Source organism: Triturus cristatus, chromosome 8 (assembly GCF_964204655.1).
Source record: "Triturus cristatus chromosome 8, aTriCri1.1, whole genome shotgun sequence".
Lineage (NCBI taxonomy): Eukaryota > Metazoa > Chordata > Amphibia > Caudata > Salamandridae > Triturus > Triturus cristatus.
In genome coordinates, this window is record NC_140591.1 from 24977218 (window position 1) to 24998942 (window position 21725).

A 21725-nucleotide genomic window follows, 5' to 3' on the forward strand; every position below is an offset into this window, starting at 1 on the left:
GCAGCTTGTTTTACCAGTCTATAACCTTCTGAGTCACTAAATGAAAGATATCCACACCAGGTATATAAATAAAATATATGTATTTATTACTAAACACACCCTCCTAGTCTCTTTATGAGACTAGAGGTCAAAACACATAAGTTACACTTCAATAATCACAGTAAAATAGCACAAATACACGTCAGGCCCTAGGGGCGAGCCAAACCATATAATAAAATAGTGGTATAAGAACCACGACCTAACTAAACACAAGGCCTAGAGCCTGTAGAACTGCTGGGACTCCAAGGAACCACCCAAGGTAGTGACACAGGGGACCCACGGGGGCCGTGTGCAGTGTGTGAACACAGCCGCGAGCTCCCGTTAGCTTCTATGGGGAAAGTCGCGGTTAGATTTTTAAAGATAAGGGACACTTAGAAATGAGTCAGGACCAAACCCTTTTGGGCTTAGGAAGTTCTAGAGCTAGCACCCACGGGAGCACCGGAGTACTCGTGTTACCTCACCCAGGGAAGCTGGGTGGATAGGTGTCTTTTGGTGTCGGGTCGTGTCGTCGATTTCAATGGGAGCTGGCGAAGAAGTGCTGCTGCCGTGAAGAAGCGAAATGTCCGAAGAGATCCAAGCCTGGAACGAAGATGAGAAGAACCTGAAAGCAGAGGGGACAGAGCCTGGGTCACTTGCCAGTGACCAGGAAGGCGATGAGCAGATGCCCACCGATGTTGGGTGATTTCAGGTGAAGGAGGAGAAGCTCGACTCTTCAGCCACGAGGACCAGGACAGTATAAAGAAAAGGTCCCAGAGCATAAATGCTTATAAAGCAATAGCAAAATCAACATCAAAAATACTTGAACAATTAAATGATAGCAAAGTGCTATTTAATCACACTTAGCAAAATACACATTTTTTAAGAAGTAAATCGACACTGATCAAAAGTGCAAGGTGCCAAGGAAGGGGAGGGAAGTGAGTAGAGTGAGGTACTGGGGCAAGTGACATATAACGTTTTGACACTATCACAATTCAATTGTTGGACATGTTACTCTATGCCACACAGTCAAAGTGAAATTCATTCATTGGATATACATTCGTTTACAGAGCCATGTACATTTGAGAAAACACAGTGCACATTGCACTATTGATGGTACTGGAAAAGTTGTATGTCGACGTTTCGACCCCTTAACCCAGGTAGGTTGATTGGGTCCTTACTAGCGGGGTCTTCATCAGGACAGAAGTGACGGTGTAACGGGGAGGAGGGGCACCTACAAAGATATTAAATCAGTATTATAAAATGGAATTACATCGAGTCCCAAGAGAGGATTTTAAATGGGACTAGGCAGGGAAAGAAATCACTATAATTACCGTATTGGAAGATTAAAGCATAGTAGATACTGGCTTAGCGTCGAAGGCGCAAGGGCTGGAAGGCTCCGAATAAGGTGGGGGTGAAGGACACCTAAAATAATAAGGTGTCAATGTAGGGGTGATCCACAAATCAATTAATTAGATTCTCACAATTAAAACAAGAAAAGTGCAACTTACTTAGTCCAAATCAATTATAGCACCATTCTGGAGGCATTAATTACTACAGCATCGCTCGCCGTGGATAAACCATCGGTGGAAAAAGTGAAATCAATCACAGAAGAGTTGGCCTCTATGGATATAAAACGGAAAAGAGCAAATGTAAGAAGGATTTAAAAAGAGGGGGGGACCCACACTCAAGACATGCAGCGCACAGGAAAAGGTACCATAATCTACAGTCATCAGATTAAGCTTATAATGGAGTGAACAACACAATGTAAGCAGAGCCTATCGGTTAAATGTAAGCCTACATAGGAACATCATATGGGCAAGTCAAGAAAGGAACCTCTTAAAAAAACGGGGAAAGGGCGTACCCATAAGTCAAAAGGAATAAAAACTTCAAAAGGGACACACGGGGTCAAGTAGAAATAACCAAAAACAAGGGACCCGGGGGTAGAGGGGTATTAAACCTTTCTTTAAAGAAAATATATATAATACACAGAGTCGCGTGGACACAATCAATCAGCGGCCCCTGGCAGGGAGGGTGGTGTGATTAGAAAAAGGGCCACAATGTCGGATAGTAACCGTATCTGTTTTAAACAACACCGAATACACATTGCCCGAAAACTGCTCCAAAGGATAGCGGCCGAGAAAGGAGCTTACCGTTACTCGTAACAGGCTGATATCCTCACAATTGAATGAAAAAGGCGCTGTAGCTGCATGGACCCCTCACTAATGTTAAGACGCCGTGCGCCACATGACGTCCCGCGCGGCGCAGCCGCTTGATGCTGGCAGTGGTAGTGCATTAGAAGAAAGACACCGAAGTGGTGTTTTCATTAAGAATAGTTTAAATCTGGAAATAAACAAATTCTTACATACGTGCTGCGAGTTAGAGGTGGCATTATTCAGTGAATGAGAACGAGGGCAATCATTTTAAATTAGAGGTCGAAGAGCCTCAATTTGTTGGACATTGTAGGTTTCAATTGTTGATAAAATAGGGCGCCACAGCATTAACAATCTGGACCATGATCCACGATAGCTATGAATTATAACACATTTATAAAAAACGCCATTGGTGAATGTAGTGGCATAGCAGAATACACAGCAAGTCTAAGTGTACATTATGAATCTACCAAAATCATATAGTCACATGAACAACAGGATGTTGACCAAAACACATGATATCAGGCCATACAGTGACTTGAGACTATGACGATTATCATCTGGTTGCAGATGTCACCAGTAACTACGGATGATAACACATTTATAAATAACGTCATCATTGAATGTAGTGGCGCAGTAGAGTGAATAACATGTATACGTGTTCATAACGTATCTACCTACATCATACAGTCGCATGCACCAGAATGTTCACATAACGCATGCTAACAGGTCATAAAATGGCTCAGGACTGTGACAATGATCATCTTGTTGAATATGAAAATATATTAAATCTAGGTAAATATACACAATAATGCAACATATGATAAGAGTTCATATGGTAGAGAAACTGACTATAAATCACCATAACTCCCTAGTTGCTAAGACAGGCTAATTGTGCATTGCTGGGATCTTGTTCTTTCAAACCCATATTGATAGTATCCAAATGGATCATCCATTTGGATTCCCTTATGGTAAGGATAGAGGATATATTTCCTCCTCTTGGGCCCAACTCAGTTTTTTCTATCACAAGCCATTGCATTTGGTCAGGGCCATGTCCCAGCTGGCTGTAATGCTCAACCAGAGGTAACATGGCATCTGATCCTGCTTTGATGCTGCAATATCCTTGCTTTGATTTTCTGCTGTGTTTGGCCGATATATAGGAGACCGCAAGGGCAAATGATCCCATAAATCACATTAATAGAGTTACAGTTAGTATGGGAATGCAACATGATTGTGTGATGTTTGTAAACAAACTTTTTGGTTTGAATCGTTGTTAGACAGGCTTTACAGGACCCACATTTGAAGTGTCCTATGATAGGTGGTAGGTTCCAGAGTGACTGGATAGTTGGATCCACTGGGTCCTCCAGGAAGGAGTGTACCACGTGATCCTTGATACTCATGGCCTTTCTGAAGGAATGCATAGGTAAACTCATTTGATCGATCTCAGTTGATACCAGGTTCCAATGTTTATTTATGATCTTTTTCACAGCGTTACTTCTGGTGGAAAAAGTCGTGACACAGATCATTTTCTTGGAAGCAGATTCATCAGGATCTTTGGCCGTGAGTAACGTTTCCCTTGGGTAAACCAGGCCCTCTTTTGGGCCCTTTAACCCAAACGTTTGGGGTAGCCCCTTGAGATCAATCTGGTACTCAGATCTTCAGACTCAATCAGGTAGTCTGCTCGTTTTGTACAATTTATACGGATCCGTAGAAACTGTCCTATCGGAAGGTTGTCTCGCAGGCCACGTGGATGATAGCTGCTGTACCTTAGGAGAGAGTTACGCTCGGCAGAAGCGAAATGTCCGAAGAGATCCAAGCCTGGAACGAAGATGAGAAGAACCTGAAAGCAGAGGGGACAGAGCCTGGGTCACTTGCCAGTGAACAGGAAGGCGACAAGCAGATGCCCACCGATGTTGGGTGATTTCAGGTGAAGGAGGAGAAGCTCGACTCTTCAGCCACGAGGACCAGGAGACATCGAGGACAACCAGGGGCTGGATTCGAGCTGTCCCACGAAGGATGTTGAGTGCTGCAGTGTCGGTGCCCGGAGTGGGCACTACAAACTTTGGCAACAGCAACCCACGCGGAAACAAGAAAGATGCTTTTGTGCAGACCAGCAAGGTCTGTGGGACTCACCACTTGGATGGGAGTCAGGGCACGTCTGGAGCAACCAGGAAAGCCCAAGGAAATGCAAAGTTACCCCCTCAGGGACCCACCAGTCAACGGACCAGGGATCGCGAATGGACCTCGAGACGAAACTTAAAATGGCGGCCCACGGGTCACTCGGAATGACCAGGCCGACAGTCTTCGGTGGATTCAGTGCTCGAGGTGGGGGGCTAAAAGTCAGCCCAAGCATGACTTCAAGAAACTCCGAGAAGTCAATGCACTTGCAGAAATGCACGGTGACCAGGAGTTCCGGTTCCATGCTACTCACGAGGGCTGCGGGTCTCAGCTTTGCTGGGGACTCGGGTCGGCCTCTGAGATGTCTGGAAATCCTCTTCCTGGGCTGCAAATACTTCGGAGTCCGGCGGGAGCATTGATGATGCAGACCGGCAAATTGCTTCGTTGGTGCATGCCAAGCAGGGGAGTCACTCCTTGACCCCAAGGGAGATTTCTTCAGTCCTCGGATCTTGAGCAGAGCGTCAAAGGTCCAGGATTCAGCTTCAGAGTTTCGTCCAGGGTAATCTAAAGGACAGGGGTCCCATACTTATACTAAGGTAGGGGGTTGGACATAATCTGGGGACCCACCTATATGAGGGTTTGGAAACAGGGGTGGCTACACCCATTTCCTTTGTCCAGTTTCACGCCAGAAGCCCCTGAACCGGTTTGAGCTGGACTATGCACAGGGACACCAAATGTGCCCCCAGTGCAGGACTTCAAAGCACTCTGGAAGTGCTCCCACCCAGCCCCAATACACATAAGCCTGTCTGGGAGGTGGTTACACCTCCCTGTGACAGGAAACCTATTGGCCAGGCTTCCCCTGCCGGAGTTTCGCTCAGCAGCAGGAGGCCAGACCCGTGTCTGTGGCTGCAGCATCCATTTTGTGATGCCAGGGCTCTATTAAGTTTCTACCGGGTATGCCAGTGCTGTCATGTCTCTCCCTCTAGAAGGGTGGGATCATACTCCCACACCAGTTACTGGTGTGGGGGTATGATTCCAAGGTGTTTGACACCAAACACATGTTTCCGTGCAGCCAGTCCAAAGTTAGCATTTACCGTTTGGTTATAATGCACTTAAGAGTATATGGTCAGGCTGTACTACAAACAGCATCAGAGAAGGGTCTCCAAACGCTGCAGAGGGGCTCTGCTCATGCAGGGGCACCCTCTCACATAGGAACCAAGCACTCTGCCTTCAGGATTGAGAAGGCCTGCCATAGGAGTGACTTATAGAATTCTATGTTTGTATATATATATATAGTGATATAGGTAACCTATATCACAGTAAGTGGTGCATGCACCAGCTTACCCAGGCTGCAGTAGCAGACCTGTGGTGTCATTTTGGGTGGCTTTCCAGGGGTGCTGCAGCCCCTGGTAGGCCTCTGGGGTACCTATACCCTGGGTACATAGTATAACGTATACTAGGGACTTATAAGGGCACCGCAGATCCAATCTGAACTGTACCTAAGGTACATGGAATCATTTTAGAGAGGAAGCAGCTAGGCTGGGGCCCTGAATAGCAGGGTCCCAGACAGACTAAAATCGAAAAACAGTGAAACACCAGCAAAAAGTGGGGGTAAACATGTGAAGCAGATCATACTCTCCTACAGAGAGTGCCATCAACAGGCATGTCCATCAGAGTGTTCTGGACATCCCCTGAAAAGCCAGTTGTCCTCAGCCAGGCGTGACGGCGTGGTGCCACTGTCGTGGAAATCGCTCTGCCCAGCAAGTCGGCGGTGTCAAGACCACAATGAATCGTGAACTTGTCTGCATCTCTCCCTTCAGCAATAGCTTGGGAGAGCACCGTCCGGGCCTCCTCCGGACACTGAGGCAGCACCTGCGCCACCGTATCCCACACTGAGTGAGAATTACGGCCCAAGAGGCATGCGGTGTTCACAGACCGCAACCCTGAACTGGTGGAAGAGAAAATCTTCTTCCAAAACTGCTCCAGTTTCTTGGATTCCCTGTTTGGAGGCTTGGACAACCAAGCTCTCAGGCGAAGGGTGTTGGGAGAGGAAAATGTGGTCGGCCGGGCGATGGCGCCGGGCCACGTTTCTATTCACAGGAGCCCCTGTGTTGGGCCTGGACCAGGTGCCCAAAAGAACGTCTGAAAGTGCGTCATTGAAGGGCAGCAGCGGCTCCGCAGAGGAAGCCACCGGCCCAAGCACTTCCGTCAGGAGGTTAGTCCTGATGGCCACTGTAGGGAGCTTGAGGTGGAGAGCCTCGGCTGCCCTACGCAACACCACTGAATAAGTACCACCCTCCTCCGTAGCCACAGTAGAAGGAGACAGTGCGCCAGGTTCTGGAGATAAATCCAGTCTACCTGCGTTCTCCAAATCCTTTGTCCAGTCCGGGTCTAACTCGCATTGGGCTGTGAGAGGGTCTTCAGACCCCTCCCAGTCCTCCATAACCTGCTGGGCAGGGGGAAAAGAAGGAGGAGGATGGAGAAAGGGATAGAAATTCCCCATCGGCGTCGGAATCGGCGTTGATCGACACCGGTCTGGCACCGTCTCCATGTTGGGGTGGAAGCCGGGGACGACATCGGCCGGGTGGCCGGCCGGCGGCGGTGCCGTAGACGTCGACATCGGTGGAGGTAGTACGAGGTCAACTGACGTCGGCTGTGATCCATGCATGGATCCATGGGGGTCTTGCTGCGCCGAGGCCGGAGCCGTCGATTACGTTGGGGCCGGAGCCAACGATGAAGAAGGGCGAGGACCCCCAGTCGAACCCACGGTGCCCGAAGGCGCGCCGGCGGGGCCCAACAGGCCAAAGAGGCGAGCCATGGCTGACAGGAAGTCCTGCAGCTGTGCCAGAGTGGCAGATGGACCCAGAAAAGGCGGGTAGGCCGTCGGCAACTGCGTAGGCACCGCCGGAGCCGCGGGGCGGCACCACCCGCACCCTCAGCCATGTCGCGTGACAGGCTAGGGGAAGGCGAAGAGCGACGGCGCTTCTTCGAATTCTTGTGCTTCGTCTTACCTGACCCCGAGTGCGAAGACTTCGTAGAACAATTATGGCGTCCCCACGACTGGTCCCTTGACTTCCCACGGGACCGGGACCTTGAACGGCGCAGAGCCGACTCCCGGGCTTCAAGCAACTTTTAGCACCACTCCCGTAATGTTTTCGGAGCCCTGGCCCGGCAGTCGGGGCACGACGTGGGGTCATGGTCGCACCCCAGGCAGTAGAGACACTCGCGGTGCAGGTCCGTCACCGACATCATGCGGGGACAAACTTCGCAAGATTTAAAACCCGGCATCCCTTTGGAACCAGGAGTCGATAGACTCAAAAAAGACAACTAAAGTCCCAAAAACTCAGTCAATAATTGACTGGGGGTACCGCTCTCTCCGGATCTGCGCGTGCTGGCGCGGATAAAGAAAGAACTGACTTCAGCGCGCGAGGGCGGCGTCTAAGTAGCTGCCACGACATCATCCTGGCGATCACGACACCTACCACGGACGGACGCGGGGCCGCACAACGCCACCTTCTGATGCGCAGGGGTACTGCTGGCGTAAACTTTCCGGCTCCATTCTGACGCCTGGGGGTAATTATAAGGTAAGGAATCTATCACTAACATGTCTCTTTCAGAATTGTATTGCCAGTGGTTCTATAAAGTGGTTCTATAAAGTAAATAAAAGCGAGAAAAGGGGGCACCCCTGACGTGTGGCTCTTGTGATCTTAATTAGACCTGCGACCCTGGAATTAACCACCAGCTTTGCTTGGGCGCCGTTATATAGGTCGGTTAGCATTGAAATCACCTGGGCGGGGGCGAGGGGGGCTAATTTTCCCAAGCAGAAAAATAGGGGATCCCAATTTACCAGATCGAATGCCTCGGCATCGATCATCATCACTAGGGCTTTTACATGATTTACTGAAAAATAATCTATGGCCTGAATCAGAAACTGGGTATTGAAGACATTAAACGCCCTGCAACAAACCCAGTATGATCTGGATGTATTAATTGTTGTGCTGATGGAGTATCGTGGATCACCCAAAGCTTTGTTAGTAATTTATAGTCTGTATTGGGCAGGCTAATCGCCCTGTAAGAGTGCAGAGATTTTAGGTTCTTATCCTTTTTAAGAAATTATACTATAGTTGCTTCTGAAAAGGTTAAGGGGATCTTGACCCCAGTTTTAATAAAATTAAAAAGATCAACTAAAAATGGAAGAGGTTCATATGAAAATGATTTGAAAAATTCTGTAGGTGGTCCATCATTACTGCAAGCTTTTGCGTTGGCAATAAATTTAAAGCTTGTTGAATCTCCAAGAGAGTTATTGGCCTCAACATTGCCTGATGATTCTATTCAGATAGAATAGGCAAAGTCAATGAGGTGTAGAACTGACTGGTCAGTGACCTTCTGGCCTGTGAATGGATGTTCTAACGGAATGACCAATTCCTTCTTTAGTTGACCAGGCAAGAAACTTGCCGATGTGTTGAGTCTCATATAGTTTTTGTTGGTATATGCTCGATTTTTTTTATCGCATTGCAAAAAATGTGATGTAAATGTAAGTCTTTGTAAATGATAAGCATTGTAAAAAATGTGATGTAAATGTAAGTCTATATAAATGAATCAATGTAAAGGTAGCATACCATCGTTTAAGCAATGTATAACATATTAGAGGTGCAAATGTTTAGTGTATCCACTGATGGAGAGGATCTTCTCTCCTTTTTATCACTGCACTGAGGACTTTAATTAATCACAATTGTGAAAGATATGATGCAGTAATAGTCTACAAACCAGCTATTCTTCCTACCACAGCTTGACTCTTAACTTTGTGTTTGATCCTATACACTGCAATGCTGACTTTTGGCTAGGTTCTTCCCAGAAAGCACTAATCTTGTTGATCTCTACGTCTCTCACTATCACCACCGATGACCACATACAAGAATATGAAAGGCAGAAGTAGAAGTGAGGAAAGGGAAATTGGATAATGGGATAAAAGAGAGACAACAGAGACCCTGGAACCACTAATCTGACTCATTGCTTTGCTGGGCACTGTCGTCTGCAGGTCGAAGTAGTTATCAAAATGCAAAAGACAATATTTTGGCAGCTTGTGAACAGGATATAGCTTAACTGTATCTCTATGTAACCAACTCTGGTATTCAACTTGTTACTAGTGAAGCTGAAACATAACAGAGATGACAACCTTTATATATGTTCAGTAACACGTCTTGCACACTGGTAAGTTAACTACCTCAAACTCCGTGACTATGCTCTCTCAGATGAGAATAAGCTTAGGTTCTACTTGACTCTTGTGCCACTGAAAAAATTATTAAAAGGCATTATTACTCTCTGGGTCCTATCATTAGCTGCACATATATCATTTGCCAAAGAGCCTTTTGAACCATATGCATAATCCTATATAGCTATCATCTGTAACTATGATCTTGACGTGAGAATTCTTCCTGTTACTTCACAAAATCAAACCCCAAGTTCAAGTCAGCCATTCCTAAAGTCTCATACAATGCTTAAAGTTAAATGTTGAAACTAGTTCAAAGTTGATTTCTCAACACAATCTCATTTTTAGAATACTCCTCTGTATTCACAAACTGTCCTCTAACAGACGCTCCGCACATCCACCCAGAGATTCATACTATGGAACAGAATAGCAACAGAAAGACGGCCAATTTGCCTTTGTTCAGAGCTCTCTGAAATTCCACCATGTGATCTTTATGAACAGCAGAGAGAAAATGTATATGTGGCCTCCACATCTTTGGCTTACATCTTGCAAGCAACAAGTCTACATCGGCCTATCAAAGCTACAGGATGAATTTCCTAAACATTTTTGCCTATTGAACTAAGGAACGTGGCATCCTTATTCCAAAACGCAACTGCAGAAGAAGCTACAGTCTTGCTCTTGCCTTGGGTCATAGCAATCTGCAAAAGTCTAAGAGGCCTATTGCGAGTCTGGCGGTCAAAAGGACTGCCAGACTCATGGTGGCACAGCGGTGGCAGATCCAGCCACCGCTGCACTGGTGTTCAGACTGCCCGATTACGACTCGGGCTGTCAGACCAACCTGGGACTGCCGGCTTAGCTAGGGAATCACCGTTCCCTGGCATAAGAGCCGCGGTCAGAGGCCGCAATATGCTTGGCGGGACCGCCATGGTCCCACCTAGCGTATTAAGAGTTTTTTCTCATACTGGTGGAAAGGAACAAAGGGTGCCCACAGGGCTCCCTTGTGCCTCAAACATATGTGGATGCACACAGGGGGGCATAACATGTGCCACCCTGTGTGTTAGCACATAGGTTCCTGCACGACATGAACTTGAGAGTCCATGCCGTGCAGAAACCTTGTAGTGCGGTCCTAATGCGGTGCCTTTTTTAATGGCCCGCCATGGGACCACCACGCTGCCCGCCTGCCAGACTACATAAAAATCGTCATTTAAGCAGGCTGCGCGAGTTTTGGCAGTGCAGTGGCATGGCGGTTTGCACCACAGCTCCGCCAAAAACTTGTAATCAGGGCCTAAAAGTTAAAAATGGTCATGAAGACACCTTTGTTCTGCGCCACAGCAGATGTGTCTTTAAAAGAGTTCAAAGCAGCCACCCATGGCAAGGCCAAATAGGCTCAGGCACTTTTGTCCTGGGCCCTGGACATCGTGGGCTGTCTTTGTCTCTGTTTAGCTCCGTTACCTTGAACTATCGTAAATGTAAGACAAATAAGAACCACATGAGTGATGAAGCTTACATGGACAAATATTTTGATCTTGATGCTGATACTACCCTCCTTGAAGGACAGGAACGATGAGCATAATTTTGTTGCTTAGATTTCTTAAGTCAACGTTGGGAATGGATCTGCAGTGTTAAATCAATTATCAATCAAAGATAAGAATGTGGTCGTCGGTTCACTACGAATGACAAACCATCCTTCCAATAATCTTGCACTCCCTGATAAAAGCCTGCTGCTAGCTGCTAAAGGATATCCGCTATTCTATCATCTACCTCTCACAATTTAGACACCAGGCGATAGCAGTTTTCCTGATGACAGAGCTGTCAAAAAATTCCTCTCCATTGAGCAATCAGCAGTGGACATGTTGGCGGAAGGCCCATCCTGTTAGGATGCAACTTCTGACCCCATCTCCATCAACTTTCTTTTTCTTAGGGAGTAGCTTGTGGTGGACCCAGCAAAGGAAGTGCCTCCACCACACCAGTCATTCACTCACTGGCTCCCCAAACTCAACTGAAGCTGTTCATCTTATTTAATAAAATATTCTGAGCAAAAAGAAACAGTCAGTGGACACTTACTGGTCACAACCCCGGCCAGGCCCAGCACAAATTGTTGCTCATCTGAATCCAGGTCCTGCTGCTCCTTGAGGACCGCACTCAGGGACTTCACAAAGCTCTCTATTGTCTGCCCAGCGAGGGTGAAAAATCTCCCCGCTTTACTCTGAAAATGAAAAAGATAACACTGGGTCTGTTTGGTATGCCATCGTTTACATGTAAAGGATTATAAGGAAAAGAAAATCATTACTAACTAAGAGGAATGAAATGCAAAAAACATTGTTCATCAAGTGGAACTGGAGCTCATGAACAATCGGATACATCAGATGGCTTCTTTAGGATCTAGAGAACAGACGTTATCGTCGTAACTGCAGCACATGTTTAAGAAGTGAAACGAGGTGGCTTGTTCAAATCATCATAACCTGAGACTAGGCAATGCTCTAGACCCAGGCAACAGGTTCCACGCCATCGACTGCAGCACTCTACTTCATCTGGTGATACGCTTGTACAAAGGAGGACACAGTATTAGCTATGCTCCTATTTACGTAACCCACCACATTCAGAAGACAAGCTTGCTTCGCCAGAGCGCTTCTCTATTCTTCAAATCTGGAGAACATGCTAGAGCCCCAGACTGAGAAATAAAGCCTGATTCTTTAGGTCTAGACTGCATCATACACTGCAGAGGTCCTGAGATTCAGGTTCATTCTCCAAGGCTGGGGTCCTAAGTTCCCAAGACTGAGGAATCAAGTTCCATTTTACAAAACCAGAGTACAAACTTTACTCACCAGGAGCAGAGATCAAACTAACCCACAGACAAACCTCACATCTCGTGCCCTTAATTGCCTAGGCTAGAAGACCATGCATTTCATTCTCCAATCCAGGAAAGCATATGCTTGATAGTAGATCGAAAGAGATCATGTTCACTAAACCATGCCCAAAATGCATGCTCGGTACTTCAGCCTTGGCGACTGAGAAGAGATTCATCATGAGCTGAAACCTTTTGTTTCTCGGCCTTAGGGGCAGTTCAACCTGTATCCAATCTCTGTATGCTATCTATTTGTATGCCTAAGAAAGGTGCAGGATGCTGGCATGTTCGTAACTCTATGGGTAAAAGAGGTCAGGAATAGAAAAGACTTGCATAAAGTCTAACATATGCGATGGAATAGACATGTTTTTCTGTGTTTGCATGGAACAGGCACCCTGTGTTGGACTACATTGTTCGCAACCACATGGATCTCCTTTGAAGGAGGAGCAAGATAGCCATGTTGAGATGGTATATGGGAAGCTTTGCAAATGAAGGCAATCAGAAAGACAGAGGCCTATCTGTGCTGCAGTCGTGATTAGAAGCACAGCTGTTGAAATGATTGCCAACTGATGGTGAACAGCTGTGTGGTAATTTAACCGGTTGAATGAGTCCTCACCCCTACATTTTTCTAAGCTTTTTCTCCAGACAACCCCCTCCCACACCCCACCTTTTCAAGATTCAGTGCTGCTGTGTCAACATGACTGCAATGCCTTGTAAAATCTCTGTTCCCTGAAACGGACACTTGATTCTCCAGTCTTGAAGCACACATGTGATTGTGTACCTCCCAAAGGCATCCTGGATTTCCTGAGTGCATGTTGGAATCTACTAGACATGGGAACATGTGTTATTCTCCAGCCTCAGTGCACACACTGGCTTCCTCAGACTTGGAGGGCACACCTGATTCAGTATCACAGAGAGCACAAAAGAGTCTCCAAATCCTGAGTGTACCCTCAATTCTCCATCCCCAGAACTCACACTCCATTCTCAGGCTCTGGATCAAACCCTCTATACCCTATCTTCCCTGAATTCCCTAAATTTAGTTAGTTTGAAGTTGAAATAGTACACTGACAGGCTGTCGGTGGCGGTCTCCCCGCCATCGTAACCAACTTTACCGCCCACCATATTATGATGGCGGGCGGACGTGTGGCGGTTGTAAAGACTAACTGCCACTCATCTGACGGGCTCCTTGAGCCCGCCGGTGCGGTGGAGGGGCTTGTAATCCCTACAATACTGGCAGTGCCTGCTAGGCACTGCCGTTGATATTACAATGTCCCTTTCCGCCAGCCATTTCATGGCGGGATTACCAACAGTAATAATTATTAATGTAAAAAGGAGTAGTAATAGGTTGTTTTCTGATTTTTAAAGTATAGATTTGGCTATTGTATCTAAATATTCTAATCCTTTGGTGTTTGGGTAGAGTCGAGGTTTGTACTGTGGGTGTTCGTACATTGTTTTTGTTTGTTTACCAAGTTTAGGATCTATTTTAGTTAGGGATTGTTCTAGCCTTAATTCTTGGTAATTTTGGAGCTGATTGGGATGGACATGCTGTTGGCGGTCCCACAGTGCAAATTAGGATGCGACCGCCACTGAGGATGTTGCATTGCCCATGTTTTACATTGCAACGGGTGCTGCTATCTGCAGCACCCGCCGCAATGTAAAAAGGGATGTTTTACACATCCCTGCACTATGTGACAGGCACCATGCGGTGCCTGTCACATGGTACAGGGATATGTAGGGGGACACCATAGATGCCCCTCAGGTCCAACGTCTGGGGGGAGGCTGGCAACGTCCCTTTCCAACAGCCTTTCTATGGCAGGTGACCCGCCATGAAAATGCTGGCGGGGCAGAACATTGTTAGACCTACGGCGGTGCCTGGTAGTCACCGCCACCATTCGATAGATGCGGAGCGGTCCGACAGACAATCAGAATGATTGCTACTGTTGGACCAGTGGTGGTCAGGCTTTTCGCCCGACATCAAAATATGGTGGGCAGGAAAGCTGCTTAGAATGGTGGGGAGACCGCCACCGACAGCCTGTCTTAGCTTTTTGTGTTAGGGTGCTTTCATGGACACTCCACCAGGGGATGTGGAATTTGGGTTGTCTTCGCTGTCCTGATCTATGTAGTCTTCCTACCGATGTATATTCAAAGTAGTCAAGCAAGTTTGTTAGTTTGGCTTCGTTGGCTTGGTAAAAGGGTCTTTCTATCAGTAAATTGTAGTGATTAGCTACTTCTGTGATGGGTACATTTGCCGGGATTATTAGTTTTTTTATTTGGTATGCAAAGTTTCTGTTTGCTGCATATTCTATACTTAGGGGCTGATTACGATGCCGTAGGAAACAGCTCTGACCCTTGGTCCGAGCCGTTTATATGGCATGGTAATCTCCTGATTGGATTCATTTCTAAAGACCCATTTTGATGGAGTAGGTCAGAAATTAATCCAAACAGGATTTCTGAATGGCTTACGACGGGCTCGGAGAGCCCTTCTGCCTTTCGGAAAGCCTCCTATAATCCCACGGGCAGCTCGTTCCGCCCGAGGGATTATAATGTCGGATTCTGACAACCTTTCTGTGCCGGCCTTTCCGACACAGAAAGGATGTGGGAAGTCTACTTTGGGGGCCCCCAGCAGGGCGCCCATGGGTGCAAGGCCTACGGATGGTGGCCGGGGGGGGGGAGGGGGCACCTGTTGATCCCTGCACACCGAGGCAGGCACCTTGAGGTGCCTGCCACGGGGTGCAGGGATGAACTGCACCTCAGTTCTTTACAATGAGAGCATGCATTCCAGTCGGAATGCATGCTCCCACTGTAAAGAATAGGAGTGCAACTGAACAGTGTTAGGTTGCATCCTACCTGCTGGTTTGGGAACAACAACATAAGGTGGGTCGGTCCCATTTCCAGATCCATGTCACACAGACTCAGGTCTGTCCGACATCGAAATCGGCCCCTTAGTGTCGATTTTTGGAGATGCTTCCATATATTTTGTTTCAAATGTTAATAGCATCCTTGTATTGCTGAATGGGGATATATTTTTTAAACTGCTTGGATCATTGCTTGCTCGAAATCTATTATTACGTTTTGTGGGAAGGTCGTACTTTGTTTGTTGGGAAGTAGGACGTAGATTAAAGGGATGCTGGTGTCTTGGTATTCACCATGGTTAGTGTAAAGTTGATAGAATGGTGAAGGACATACTTTAAATGTGCCATCCATCATCCATGTTTCACATTGTTTTAATTTTTGAATGTTGGTGTTGGTGGCAAAGATGATAATTCTTTTTTCATGACCATTGTTGTCATAAAGAATTAATGTTTCATCTTTGTGTGTTACTGTGTATCCTGGTAGAATTTCTATATCTGAGAAAGGTTTGGGGTGGGGGTGGTGTTCGACTACTTGATCTTTTTGTTCTGGCTATGAGGCGTTTTAGGGTTGGGATGGAAGGTAACTGCCCAGTTACATGCTCTGGAACACGGGTTAGACATTTTTTAAAGATTTCTGTGCTAGTTTGTTGTGAGCTGGTGCTTGCCTCTTCAATGTTTTCTAGAATGTCTCTAACCTCTATTTCTGTGACATTGGGTGGGTGGTTTTGTTCTTTAACATTAATTACTGTTGTTTCCCTGGTTGTTGCTCTCCCAAAGCAAGAATTGGGAGTAGTGTTTAGTACATTTCCAATGTATTTTACTTTCTGTGTGTGTGTATATATATATTCACTTAACCCCTTCTGTGCCCGCCCCTTTCCCCGCCCTGTGCCGGCCGTTGAATTAGCGGGCGGGGTCTATGACGAGCTGGACTCGTCATGGGCACAGCGCCACCGCGGCCCATGACGAGTCCAGCTCGTCATGGGCACTGAAGGGGTTAAAAAACCATAGGTTTCACACATGTTATAGTTAGGTGGATATTTTGTAGTGTGGGTTAGCCACTCCCTATTTACAACACTAAGTTAGCATAACCGAGCCAACTGTTAGAAAGCCAGCTTGCCGTTTCTGCTGCTTTGCACGTGACACTGTTGTTATATGTTATTCATTTTAGAAATGCTTACTCGACTTTGCCTTACAGGATAACAGTTTATTGTTTAACATTCTTAACAGTGTGCTGCGACCTTCGTCTGTACATCATGTAAAGAACAAGTCTAGGACACTAGACGGTGCAGAGTGTTGTGTTCAGATTGATCGTACCACTTTTTAGACATATCATACATGCAGCTGCCAATATCTGAAGGGCAAGTGCCTTTAATATTACAGTACAAAATGTTTTAGAATTCATTCGAACAGAAGAGCTGATGCATGAGAGAGCCTAGCTGATGGTGTGATGTGATTCTACTAAGCTGATCTATACGGTATGGGGTTCCCCCTGTTAGCCTAAGAGACCTTCTATTAGTATAATAAACCTATTAGTTACTAGAGAAAGGAGTGTGGCTGTTTACCACTGTCATTATTATTATGATTGCTCCTTTCATTGTGTATGGTATTGTAACAATGCTGATGGTTCTGATCTTAACCATTTGTCTGCTAGTGTTAGCCAAAGTACTGCATCTTAGGACACGAGGTTTATAAAATAAACTCTTTAAACTTTACTGTGTCTGTATTATTCTGTTGTGGACTACTAAATAAGTACAAACAGGTATTTTGGATGCCCACCACTCCTGAGAAATATGTTCTGGGTTGCCTATACATTGGGACCGCCTAGCTAGATCTAGGCTAACGAATGGGACACTAAGCTAGTCGGATATGGGGTTCTTGGTTCTGAGGGGAGTTTCTGGTACACCACAATTCTCTGAGGTCTTGGTTTCCTGCGCATAGTTCTGTGCATACGCAGAATCCCTGCAACATGGCGCCCAACATGGTTATGGTCTGATGAGCCTTACTAGTACTTTTATTAGTCCACAACGCCCTCACTCTGGTTTCCGGATAACGGGAGTGACGGCTTAATCTACCTGAGTTTCGACTAAAGGTTCGTTCAAGCTTGAAAATTAAAAAGATTCGTTTTTACTGAAACCAAGTGCTACTGTAGAACTTGTCGTTATTCTTTAGCGTGTCCTGATGGCGGTCGATATAGCCGCGCATAGTAGGGCTCCTCTACGTCAACATTTGCGGACGTATGGGGTGCCTGATGACGGGCTGGCTGTGGTCTTTGTGGTAGCTGCTGACGCAGCACACCCTTATGAGTTGTTTTACTCTTGGGTGACTTTTCCAAAGGTGAATGCGGACGATGATACGTTCCACACCTACACTGCCACACAAGTACCAGCGGCTTATGCTCCGTATAGGACACTAGAAATACCTATATCTGCCTGGCAGCATACCATTTGGTTTAATGGCGCCCTTCCCCATATGGTGGCACCGCCAAGACTTGGCCCTTTGTCCGTTGCAGGGGCTGATTGGCCGGTGCTGGCCGGTTTTACACCCCATCCCAACTACATGACAGTTGGGGTGGCAGACTTACGGGTACTACACACTGCCCTGATTACGGTCCATAGGGCTTTAGTGCAGTACGTGTCTCGCAACGTGCAGGTGGGGGTACCTGCTGTTGCGGGTCAGACGAGTGAACACCGAGCTGTGGTCATTAATCCCGTGATGGTTAATGCGGTTGTTGGCAAGCGCCCCCAAAGTAAGGATGAATTTCCTTACTGGCTTGCTGAAAAGTTTGATCAACTGGAAGCCGTGTTTCCAAACACTTCTCCTGTGGATAAACACAGGATACTCACCATTACTTTGCCAAAGGATCTGGTACCTGATATTGTCGATTGTAACAATTGGGGCACGGTCTTTGCTGCGACCTATTCGAAGTGCTACGGCACTCCGTCTATGTCTGTACTACCCTCTGTCATCAAGAAAGTTCAGGAAAATCATGGTGCAGAGGCGGCCATTGAATTGGGAATGAGGCTTGTCGACAGCTTCGATGTGGTTTCTTCCATGGTGATGGGGAACCTAAAAGGAGATGCTCTGCAGTTCCAAGTAGGCAATATGCTGGAACTTGTGGCTCCTGCCGACAGGCCCAGGGAATTTGCAAAAATTATTGCAAAAGCCTACAGAATGGTGGGACGTAGCGCCTTAGGCGTGAAACCCACCGTTAAGATTCCTGATGTAGTACAGCAGACTAAGGTGAGTTTGTCTACAAAAGACGAAAAGCCCAAGTTTCCGAAGGAAAGTTGGCGAACCAAAAAACAGGGAAAACAGCAACAGAAACGTAGGTCGCGTTCTGCTTCGCCAGTTCAGTCGTCCACTGAACGTAAATATGATTTGCGCGATCGTGCTAATATTAAGTCACCTGATAGATTTCAGGTTTCTGAACGCTCTCCTCGTTCTTCACAGGAAACATCGGCTTCACAATCCGGTGGCGGAGACCGTGGAAGAGGAAGGGGTGCTCAAGGTCGTGAGCAACCCCGCCAGACTGACGTAAAAGGCAAGCAGGACGACGCTGCACGTCAAAGACCTCCATTTCAGAAAAAAAAGGTTGCTGCCTCAGATGGTACGGACACTGCTTCGGAACCGGACATGGGCTCTAACGGTGTTAGACAGCGCGGCGGAAGTTACAGTAGTGCGGCAAGCACTGCGTCCGTATCTGGAGGTGACAGCAACTGATACATATGTGAGTGTTGAAACTGCTGATACTCGCGTAAACCCCCCTGAAAGGATGTTTATAATCCTTAAAATAGAGGGTGACATACATCGTAGAATTAGAGTAGTCTTTTGGGATAATTTGTCCTCCACTTATGACATTCTGTTAGCGGAGGTAGATTGGCCTCCGGCTTTCATTTTAGATGTTCCTAGAGGGGAGGTGGTGATCCTCCCCGCCTTTGGGCACACAGTGCCTATGGAACATGCTAACAGGTTGGCCGGAGAGTGGGCGCAGGCGCAAGCGCCTGCGTTGTATCGCAATCAAGTGGGCTGGGATAAAATTTCTCCCGATCATACGATTCCGTTGCGGTCCGATCCCCAGCCTCAACCCCATTATCCCATGCGTCGCGAGGCTAGATCTCACGTCGCGACTATCCTTGAACAATTGGAATATCAGGGAGTAATTGAAACTTGTGTGTCACCTATGAATAACCCTTTATTCACTGTGACGAAGCCTGACGGTTCGTACCGCCTAGTTTTGGATTACCGGCACTTAAACTCTGCGCGGTACAGAATACTCACGGGTCGGCTCTCGTCGATAGTCTTGTGAGAAAACGGTTTAAAACCACACTTGACATTTCCAATGGCTTTTACAGCCATAACCTGTCCCCTCAGAGTAGTGAGTGGACGGCTTTTACCTCGGGCGGTAAACAAAGAAAGTTTAAAAGGCTTCCGATGGGCTATAAGAACAGCCCTGGGGTCTTTGCTGCTCGAGTGGTCTCGCTCCTAGAGTATATGGACCCGGATGCATACTCGTATGTTGATGACATCTATCTAACAGACGACGAGTTGCTTCCACACCTTGCTCGCGTGGATAGCATAATTACTATGTTTGCAGACTTCGGATACAAATTCAATTTTGCGAAGTGCCATATTGCCGAGCTCACAGTGTTGTTCTTGGGGTACGAACTCAACAGTGAGGGTCGCGGCTTGGCTCCGCACTTCCTTGAGAAGTGCGCTCGCCTTTGTACTCCTACAACGCTGAAGAAATTACAATCATTGCTGGGTTTTCTGAATTTCGGTCGTACCTACATTCCTGATTATGCCCAGCGTATCAAGACTCTTTATGCCTTGGTACAACCTACTTTTACCAAATCATGCTGGCTGCCAGAGCATACAGCTGCTTTGCAAACTTTGCAGTCTGATCTTCTTGCTTCAAAATACTTACAAACTCGTGATAACCACACTAACCTGGTCATTAGAATTGTGCCAGGCCCAGTGGATTTCACGTACTTAACGTTCAATGAGGGCGACACTGTTCCCATTGCTTACAAATCTCATCTGTACACTTCAGCTGAGCTGCGCTTTTCCGCTGTCGAAAAAGTACTGACAGCAGTTCAGATGGCGATCCTGAAAGAACGAGCGCTATCACAAGGAAAGCACATGCTGGTGGTAACACCGTACCCTGCCCTTGAGGCAGTCACTAAAGCTAGTGTACCAAATTCTAAGGCATTGCATCCAAGGTGGATACAATGGGCAACTTCCTTGGCTTCGCAAGACGTCACATATATCTTTGACGCGGCGTTGCAGTCTCAGGAGTTCTTGGATTATGAATTCGTTCATCCGACTCCTTCGACATTGCGCCCACTTGAGGAGTACCGTTGTGTCATTTACACTGATGGGTCTGCGCAACCCGCTACTGGATCGAAGCACGCCTATTCAGCTGCCTGCGCAATTGTTGTGGGTACTTTCGTGAATGGAGAGTTCCAGTCTGAAGCTGTACATACACAGACATTTGGTGATTGTACCGCGCAGTTGGCTGAAGTTCGTGCTCTAGTGCTTGCACTGGAGTATGCTGACATTCGAGTCCCCACTCTCGTGGTGTGTGACTCATTCTATTGTGTTCATTCTGTGGAAATGTGGATTTTCCTGATCAGTTATGTCCCCTATCTTGGACCCCAACGGTTCTATATACATGTTACAAGTACATGTATGTTCCCTCCAGTTCCAGTTTCTAAGACGCAAACATATGTGTGTCTACCGTCAACATGTTCTCTGTCAGATCCGCCATCAATGGGCTGGATATTCGATTCCTAAGTATGAAAGGCCACCGACTTTATATGGCTAAGTTACTTCATTTTTACAGTTCAGGCAAGTAGGCCCGATTCTGTCCTCAAGCCTTTCCCTGCTCTCTGTCTCTGACAGCTTCAGCTTGAGCTCGCATCTGTATCCATGAACTTTGTCCTACTCCCTGTGCAGCTAACGGTGCCTGCCTCGGCCAGTTTTCGCCTGTCTGCCAAGAAGTTGTATTTCACCTTCGAATTATCTATTTTGCTCTCCAGCCGATGCATTCCTGTCCAGTGATTTAGGTAAACATTTCCTTTAGCTCACAAGCAGAGGACTCAGCCTTTCCGTCCTCCTGCAAGTGATTCATAGCCCTGCTGCCATGGAAAGTTTTCTATCCCTCGCATCTCATATAGACACTTAGACGCTTGTACACGTACACAGTCAGTATAGAATAGATTCTGTCCGAGAGTCTCTTCCTTGTGGATAACATAGTTCTTTAAACATAGGATGTTAGATATGATTTGGGATTAGGTTGACTTGACCCCCAGACTTCTCGTCTCCACATGTAGAGCTAAATGTCAAGTCCCCTTCACCCCCTAGTTGCACGTCAATTACACGTCATACTGCTGCGCGCGCATCTATGCCAAGTATTATCTTATAGATCCACCTATGTCTGATAATTCTAACCAATCATGTTTCTTTTATTCCTTATTACGCCTAGTTTCGATTATGTCACTGTTTTGTCACTTTTCTTATCAAATGTTACGCCT

At 46.7% G+C, this 21725-nt stretch overlaps 1 protein-coding gene across 1 annotated transcript in view; it reads right to left on the minus strand.

Annotated features, from left to right (window-relative positions):
* HSF2BP (heat shock transcription factor 2 binding protein) overlaps window positions 1-21725 on the minus strand; it is a 424586-nt gene that overhangs the window by 264705 nt on the left and 138156 nt on the right. The window contains exon 5 of the mRNA XM_085620777.1: window positions 11560-11701. Coding sequence (XP_085476903.1) covers window positions 11560-11701 — 142 coding nt within the window. The remainder of the gene's footprint in view (window positions 1-11559; window positions 11702-21725) is intronic.